The following is a 9,049-nucleotide window of genomic DNA, read 5'->3' as shown; positions in this document are numbered from 1 at the left end:
CAGAAGACAAGCTGAGGGCCCCATTATCCTGCCACCCAGCCTGACATCACAGAACTTTCCCTGGGGCATGTTCCCATTCCTGGGACTGCCCAGCCAACACAGGAAATGGCTGGTCTGTGAATGTGCCAATGAGTAAGTGGCTTGGATCCCTCTCCCATGAGAATGCTAAAAAGCAGCAAAGTGGAATTCTTTCGGTTCCTGGGGGAGAGTCTGGGAAGGCAGAAACAGGGACCTTGTGGGGCTACAAGAGGGTCATAAGGTGAGTGACAGGGTAGAACAGATGAGGAGACTGGCTGAGAGCCAGTGTTCATCCTAAGTTCAGGGGGATGGTGTCTGGGGGAACAGCCAAGGATGGGCTTGGAATGATCAGAACCCCATGGAAGGGACTTGGCTGTGACAAGGCAGAATGACAGCGTGAGAGTCCACAAGGTTGGAGTTTGGGGTCTAGAGCTGCCTGGCCTAGCCTAAGACTTCAGACCAGGGAACCAAGGGTCCAGTCACTCAGCCATTATTTGGACCACTGGCCCTGCTGGCCTTAGCATGAAGGCAGAATTTCTACACAATGAGGAACTGGGATCTGTGGGTCAAAGAGACACAGACCACCGGGTTTAAGGTTTCATGGCTGGGAAGTGACGGGGGTTGGTTGGCCCCCTTCGTGCACTCTTAAGCCCTCAGTCCTCAGCTTGAGGAGGCTGCTCAGGAAGTGACTGTCATTCCCACCCCCATAATGTCCCTGGGCACACTGGCACTGCCAGGCACTTACCCGGTCTGTTAAGGGCCCAGCCCCAAGCCAGGCGCCTGCGGGCTTCCCCAGCCCCAGGCAAGGGCACTGAGAGGGAACAAAGGCGCAGTCTCTGCCTTCTCAGACACCCACCCCTGCCTGCCCCTGGCACAGAAGGACCTGAGGAACTCTGATAGCAAAAGCAGCAAATGCCCCTTTGCCAGCACTGCGAGAACCCCACTTCTCTGTCCCTTAACCTGCAGGGATGTGAGGCCCTTTTCTCCTAAGTCCCAAGCACTGAATTCAGGCTGCCAGTCACAGCAGACAGCTGAGCCACCTAAGGCGGCAGAACCTGGCCTCTCTCTGTCATAGGCCAAGGGTGGCGATTGCTCTGGTGCTCTGTGATTTGGGGCAGTAATGAGATGGGGTCAGAGAAGAACCAGGACAACAGGATGAAGTCCTGCGAGAGGTGAAACTGCCCTCACCTGCGTCCACCCGACACAGGCCATCTCCACGAGGGATGTTGTCCACTGTGGTGTGGTCCTTACTCACCAGAGCCGTTTTCTTGCTCCCCGCCTGTTAGTGGGACCCCAATGGAGGCCTGAGCACACCACTTCCTACCACCCCCAGCATGCCCACACCCTCACCAGAAAACACATGCTCACCATGCCTAACAGCGTCTCAGGAAGCTTGGCTCTGTTTAGGTTTTTCCACACAGGGTCTCTTTGTAGCCCTGGTTGTCCTGAACTTGCTCTGTACACCAGGCTAGCCTCAAACAGAGATCTACTTGCCTCTGAGTGCTGGGGTTAAAGGCATGCACCGCCACTGCTTTTCACCCAGAAGCCCTAGCCGCTACCTCTTTTATCTGAGCACCCCCTGGAAGCAAGATGTGGCCCAGTCCTACAGACACAGGCAGCACTGTTCCCGTCTCACCTCCCCAGGCCCTTATTGAACACCAGGACCCCATTTAAAGAAAAAATAATATTTATTTGCAATATAAACAAAGTCCCGTCGTTGGCTCGGGATATGTGTGTGTGTGTATGTACGTACTTATGTATAGATAGATATATATATATATATGTAGGGTCACAAACTTTCCTTCATAAGATCTTAAAGCAAAACTGGCCACCTTCTTGCTATTTCCTCATTTACACTCTGATCCATCTTTCTGGACTTTCTTTTTAAAAATGAGAGAGAGAGAGAGAAAGACGGGGTGGGGCATACCATGTACAGCATTGAGTCTTTTGCCAATTTCTCAGCTGTGTCAAGATTTTGATCTGCTGCCCTAAAGAATCCCTGAAAACCACCCCTGTGAGGTAAGATGCGGTAGGGTGGAGCTTCTGCGTCCTCAGTCACTGCCCACTGTGGCACTGCTCCCATTAGGACCCCAGCAGTCTCCCTTTCCATTTCTCTTGGTGCCTGCTAAGAACCAAGGCTAGAGAAGCAATAAAACTGGAGGAACGTTATGGAACCTGTGGCTTTGTCCCATGGATACTGGGTGGCAGACAGCACCTCATACTCCCACTGGCCTGTCCCTGCCCCGCCTGCCCCAGCCCAACAGGTGGAAGTTGCCTGCAGGTCAAAGGCATAGGCAACGCAGGTCGGGGTGGGGGGTGTACCCCTGGACAAGGGGACTGGAAGTAGGAGGGGATGGAAGCCACACTTAAGATGAGGGGAAATGACTGGGAAGGCAGAGCTGTGTCCCACTTCATGCTTTACTCAGGCACTGTGGGGCCTCTACTCCCAGTTAAGAGAGAGATAACCACAGAGGTGGTGGGTAATCTGGAAAAGGGCCAGGGCCCAGCCCTCTTACAGGCTGAGCCCAGAGGGCTAATGCTACTGCGTTTGGCATTCCCCTGTAGCACCATCTCTAGCAGGACAGGGGAGAACCACCATGTTCCGCTTCGGAGAGGTCTGCAGGACTCTCAGAAGGTTGGCAGGAGGGCAGACAATGCAAGGACCCCAGCGTCCACCAAGCACAACTTATAGCAACTGGCCCATGCAAATGCGGCACTGGGCTGGGCCGGGCCACAGATAAAAGATGGTATAACCAGAGGTCCTGATGCCTGAAGAACAACCCAACCCCTGCTTCAAGAATGGCCTGCAGGGAAAGAGGAGGCTTCACACATGTGCAAAATGCATTTGGTCAAGAACATGCGGTTTGTCTTTTCCATTGAAAACAAAAGAAAATACAACAATGGTTGCTTTTTGAAAGAAGAATTGAAATTGAGAACACATCTTTCTCTCTCTCTCTCCCTCTTGCAGATTAAGAAATGGGTGAAATATTGGTTTATACAATCCACTGTTGCATTTAGCCTGAAAAAGAACACTTTTCGTTAAAAAAAAGAAAAGAAAAATCAAGAAGAGCTTTAACACTCTCTGCTCCAGGGAGCTTGGATTTACCTGCCAAAAGTAGTAAACTCAGGTCTGTGGATATGTCTTTAAAAATAGCCAGAATGGCTGGCCATCAGCAGAATGGATGTCCTAGGGCAGAGACGAGGCCCCGCTGGATCCCAAGCCACCAGTCTGAAAGCCGAGGGCAATGCTCACTTCAGCAACACATGTCTGGAAAGCTGAAGCCACTCCGGCAAGTGCTGCCTCAAGCGGCCTTGCTGTGGGCCCTGCCCAGGATGGCATGGGAGCTTAGCCACTGCTCAGCCTGGTTCTCTGGACACAGGTGACATCTGTGGGTTCTTCAGGCCCAGGAGGCAGCAGGTGAGGGGTCCCCACCAGACCCTGTGGAGGGCTGGGAGACCCTGGTGCTGCGCCCGCTAGTGTGTCAGGCCTCACGTGGACTCGAGTGTGTTGATCGGGAACAGGTTATGGTTGGTGGGTGTGGAGAAGTAGAGCTGTTCACTGGGCGTATGGTTGTCGCATGGGCTGCTGAGCCCCAGCGTCCGCTCAAAGTCCAGCAGCTGCCCCATGAAGTTGAAGTTGGGCGAGATGTTAGATTTTTTCCTCTTAACGAAGTCATAGGCGTCGTTGAGGGACAGGTTCATCTTTTGCATCAGGTAGGCTACAGTAACTGTCACTGAACGGCTGATGCCTGCTAGGCAGTGCACCAAGACCCCACACTTCTTGGAGCGGGCTTCATCTGAAACACAGGGACACAGGTTAGTGTACCGTCATCTCCAAGGAACCTCCAGGGAACAGGTGGGCAGATGGGACACAGCAGAAGGCCTGAGGCCAAGCTGGGCACGGTGGCGCATGCCTGTAATCCCAGCAGTCAGGGAGGCAGAGGCAGGAGGATCTCTGTGAGTCCGAAGCCAGCCTGATCTACAAATCCAGCCCAGGACAGCCGAGGCTACGTAGAGAAACCCTGTCTTGGAATCCTAACACCCCCCCTTAAAAACAGAAGGCTGGAGGCACAGAGGACAGCCCAGTGGCTGGATCTGGCTGTGCACAGACACATGCCTGAAGGGCCTAATAAAGCCCAGCACAGATCGGGTGGATGAAGGGTAACACCATGCTAAAACCGAACTTCTGACTACCAGGGTGCTTCGGGGACCTCCTCTATGCAGCCTGACTTTAGAGAGGCAGTTTCTCTGCGTAGCCCTGGCTGTCCTGGAACTCACTCTGTAGACCAGGCTGCCCTCAGAGACCTGCCTGCCTCTGCCTCCCAGAGTGCTGATCACAGGTGTCCACTACCCCCCTCTGGCTATTCTCGGTATTTCTGTAGGGATCTGAGCCAAGGAAGAAAGGGTTCACCAGGCACAAATTACTGTCACCACTGGGATCACTACTACTCCGCCATGGCCACAGGCGGTATGGAGGGTGTTACCCGAATCCTCTTGATGGCACCACACAGCCAGAAAGCCCACTGTGTCAATGTGAAAACGGATGCAGAAACAAAGGGACAAATGCACACAGATGGTCCTGCTACTCAGCGCCTGTCCCCATGGGGGACTCTCTGCACATCCTGGGATGTGGGCTTGGGGCAGGCACCTGTGAAAAGCAGTGGGCATCCAGGCCCGGCCCAGCCCGGCCTGGCCATGAACTCTACTCTCTCAGTGCCCTAGGTCTTAACAGCAGCTCCTGAACACCCAAGGATAAGAATGACATTTCCTGCCACAACCAGTCCCCTTTTCTTCCTGCATCCTTCCACCCTCCTCCAGGACCACCAAAAGGCACCTCTGCCTAAGACACAGTATGCACTCTATTGATGGAGCCACTGAACATTGTCCCTGGGACCTTCTGGCCTAGACCTCACAGCAGCAGCTTCTTTCTGTATCACAGCTGCTATGGACATGAGCTAACAGGAGACAGTCCAGGGTCCTTAGGACCCCTGCGCCTCCAAGCCTCCTGGGAGCCAGGCACACAGTAGGTAGTTGATGCTCTAAGACACATGGTTTATTCTTTACTGTCTCTGGCCTGGCCATGCTTCTCATCACCCCTGTTCATCTGAGGGATGAACCTAAACAGTAGAACTGACAGGCTGGCCCAATGGCTCTGGGACCAGGGGCAGGGTCAGCAGGAGAGGTGACAGACGTGGCTCTGTAAGGAATCAAGTGGTCTGACTTTGAAATTTCGTTAAGAGGTGAAGGGAAAGGCCCCCAAGGGGACACGGTAAGCTCACTCCCAGATGACCCACATGGAAACCTTTCCTTAGAGCTTTCGGACTGAGGCTCAATCCTGTCTCACTGAATCCTAATGGGAGGCTGGGGCCTCAATTCCTTCACTTGCCCTTTACTGGAACCTTCCCTTTCACCCCTGCACCCGGTTGTTTCCTTGTTTCTCTCCAGAAATGGAGGAGAGCTTTCAAAAATAAAACCATCCACAAACCAGGGCTTGGTACTGAGCAGCCTGGGGTCCCTCTCTCTGTACCCTTTCTTTATGTGGGAGCCCAAATGCTGAGGCAGCACCCCCAGAGCTGGCTCTGTCTCCTGGGGCAGGGCTGGAAGCGCTGGGCAAACCCTCCCCCAGACCTCAGCTTCCTTCCTTCCTCCCAGCCCAGGCACCTAGTTTTGGTTCCCAGTAAGCGGATGAGGCGGGGAAGCCTCCCACTTCCTGTTGTTAAAGTTAGCCCAGCCCAGCTGACACCAAACGCCCTCAGCTGGACACAGTGGCCATCAATCTGGAGAACACTGCCCAGGTCCTCCCTCACCCTGACCGGGGAGCCTGGGGAGAAACAGAAGCACCAGGCTCAGAGAGCACAGGGTTTTATGTTTATCCTGAGCCTGTGTCCTTTCCTGGCCGCCTGGATAAGACTCCAGGCCAGAAGAGATGACCTCCAGGCCAGCTGGCCAAGGAGGAAGCAGGAGGGGTTGCCTGAGTCAGCTGAGGTCGGGGACAGAGGCCTTCCTCAAGCTGCCTCTACCTTTCTATGTAGGCAGCATCTGGATCCCACAGAGGCACTTAGGGGCATCCCATGTCCAAAGCTGACAGTTTGGGGTCAGTCTGGCTCCGGGGTCTACCTTCTAGCTTTTTCAGATCCACAACATAGCCCGAAGAGGCATCGTGACAGCCCCATCCTGGAGAAACACATGTGCCGAGGCGTGATGCGGAGCAAGCGAGACCCGTGGGAGTCTGTGAGCTGTGATGTTCCAGCTTGCTGTGCTCCAAAACTACAGCAAAGCCAGAAAACACAGGCCGGACCACAGAGAGCTCAAGAGGTACTGAGAGCCGGGGGAGTCCGGGATTGATTCAGGGGCCTGCTCAGGTCCTAACAGGTAGAGGGGCCCGAGGGACTCCGTGACTCACGGCAAGCATGGTACACCCACGGGCGCACGCCAGCACATGCAGAGCACACACAGGTCTCGACAGGCCCGGAGGTACCCAGTTGGGCAGGGGCGACACCCGTCGTCCCTCACACGCCTCGCCTTACCTACCCCCCCACTCTGCCCAGACCAAGACACCTACCAATGAAGCTGATGGCCTCGGGGAAGAACTGAGAGAGGTTCTGGCTCCAATGGTCAGAGATGGGAATCTGCTTGTAGGTGAACTCACCACCGTGCTCAAAGGCATTGGGCAGGTTGGGTGTGACATTGAGGATATATTTGATGCCGTACTTGCCAAGTACATCCAGGTTGGTAGAGTCCTTGGCACAGCCGAGGTAGAGGTAGGGCAGGATCTGGACTGGAAAGGCTGGCTGGCTGGATGGCACAGGGCTGCCATCCGACTCAGTGGCACTGCTGGGCAGCTCTCTGTCTGACTCCCCATCTGAGCAGTCAGAGCTGATACGCAGGCCCCCCAGGCCCAGCACGGAGGTCGGTGGCGAGCCGCTCGGGGAGGACGAGGTGTCCACGTTAGTCTCACAATGCTCTGAATATTCCGTCTGGAACTTGTTGAAACCACCTGTGGCCAGGGCAAGATGGGGGTTCTGATGAGTCCAAAAGGGCCACAAAAGACTATTAATAGTCAGGGCTCCCCATGACAAAGGCCACAACACGTCCATGTCAAACACGTTACACGTGGACCCACTCCTGCTCCTGCCATTCAATTACCACCTCACAAATAAGGAGACTGAGGCCTAAACCTTGAGCCCTTTCCCGGAACTCCTAAGGGACACTGGCCATTTCCACTTGGTAGAGAGCACCTGAGGACGGGTCCCGGCTCATTTCTCTTCTGTAACTACCACATATACTTAACACACCTGGGTGCTCAGTAGTGGCTGATGGGCAGAAGGCCAACAATCCCATCTCAGGCCAACACCTGTAGGTCAGCAAACCCCTATTCCAAGGGAGGGGGGCCAGAACGCACATGGGCCAGTAAGAGGCAGAGAGCCCAGGCGCCCACACTTAGGGTGGTGTGAAGACACCGGTGGTCCTTTCCCCCAGCAAGAAGGGGACATGGGTACTAGCGGTCCACTTTTCTCTGGAACCCTTCCTTTCAGCACAAGCAACGACCCCCACCCCCGCGCGCACAGCGTGTGACCTAAAGAGAGGGGCCACGGGGGCTACACGAGGACAGGGGACACAAGAAGCACCATGTAGCTAGGCATGGCCCTGCGGCACCCGAGGGTGCCGCAGGACTCCCCTCCCCTCCCCGCCTGCCTGTCTGCTGCCAGCAAGAGGCCATTTTGGAATGTTAATTGGAAACACCGGCTGCAGCCACTAGCCAGCCCCCCTGCCTGCCTGCCTGCCTGCCTCCCCTTCAATAAACTTAGGGACAGCGGACTGAAGACCATCCCCACCCCCACCACACACACACCTAGGCCACATCCTGCCCAAGTGCTTCCAAGAAGCCGCAATCTTGGTCGGTAGGGGCCATACTGGGATCCCAGAGAAACCAACATAAGCGGGCCCCCCCCAAGCACAGGAGGGTGGGTGAAAGGTACCTTCCCGACCCTAGAATTCTAATGACACAAATTCCAGGCTAAGCCTATGGGCTCTGCTCCTTCCTGGGTTCCAGCAGCGCTCTCTCCCCTCCTCCTCGGAGCTCAGCTGGAGCCTGTGCGCTGTTGTCTCCCATCAACGGGGGAAAAAATAAATAAATAGGAACGGAAAAGTTTGTTTCAGACACCGAAACGTGCCGAGAAAGAGGACAGAGATTGGGTCCCTTGTGCCTGGCTAAACCCACACCTTGGGGGACGGCTCCCAGAAGGGCGGATTCGGGCCAGGGGCGACGTGGCGCCCGGCCTGGCCAAGCGAGCGGAAAGGAAACCGCCTTCAACGAGGGCGCCAGGGAGCAGCGGCGCAGCCCCTATGCCGTCTGGGGTCTTGGTTCTGCCCTCACCTTGGAGGTAGTAGGCCTGGCAGCCATCGTCTCGCAGCTTCTGCAGGAGCAGGCCGAGAACAGAGGCGGGAGCGCCGGGCTCGGGCTGCCACTCAGCCGTGGCCTCGTCGTAGAGCAGCACGGTGGCCGCCTTGCAGCGCGTGGCGAAGCGCTCCTTGTCGGCATGGTTGGGAATGATGGAGCGGATGGGCAGGTTGCCTTTGCGCAGGCGGCGCAGCATGAGACCCGGGATGGCCAGGTTGATGGCCGTCTCGATGTGCGACGACTCGAAGAGCTCGTGCGGCCGGCAATCCAGCAGCAGCAGGGACGCGCCACCGCGCGCCTCCAGCTCCTCCTGCAGCCACTCGGCGCTCTTGCAGGGCATGGCCCCCGTTCCCGTCGTGGCTCCCGCTCCGATGCCAGCGCCGGACCCAGATCCCGCACCGGGCTCCGATCCCGCCCGGGTGCCCCCAGCCGCCGCCGCCGCCGCCCCCGAAGCCGACATGTGCGCCCGCACTGGGGGCCCGCGGAGCTGGTTTTTCATGGGGAGCCCGGGGCTGGGGCCGGGGCCGGGGCCGGGCAAGCCAGCCCTGGGACGGCGCCCCCCCGGCCGCGCTGGCCCCAGCCGCGTCTCCGGGCGCCCGCCTCCCGCCGAGCCGCGCGCCCGCCGCCCCG

The 9,049-nt window shown here is 56.6% G+C and overlaps 1 protein-coding gene across 1 annotated transcript; it reads right to left on the bottom strand.

The window, feature by feature from the left end:
- Nucleotides 1-1,687: 1,687 nt before the first annotated feature.
- On the bottom strand, nt 1,688-9,020 carry Dusp7 (dual specificity phosphatase 7). The gene is made up of 3 exons (XM_055629836.1): nt 8,396-9,020; nt 6,581-7,015; nt 1,688-3,815 (listed from the first exon to the last, which is right to left on the bottom strand). The coding sequence occupies exons 1-3, from the start codon at nt 8,916-8,918 to the stop codon at nt 3,508-3,510; spliced, it is 1,266 nt and encodes a 421-aa protein (XP_055485811.1). The 5' UTR covers nt 8,919-9,020; the 3' UTR covers nt 1,688-3,507.
- Between the last annotated feature and the right edge of the window lie 29 nt (nt 9,021-9,049).

The sequence above is a fragment of the Psammomys obesus genome, unplaced genomic scaffold, assembly GCF_907164565.1.
Source record: "Psammomys obesus unplaced genomic scaffold, mPsaObe1.curated_primary_1811, whole genome shotgun sequence".
NCBI lineage: Eukaryota > Metazoa > Chordata > Mammalia > Rodentia > Muridae > Psammomys > Psammomys obesus.
Note: the sequence above shows the minus strand (reverse complement) of the source record. Positions and strands in the feature narration are given on the sequence as shown.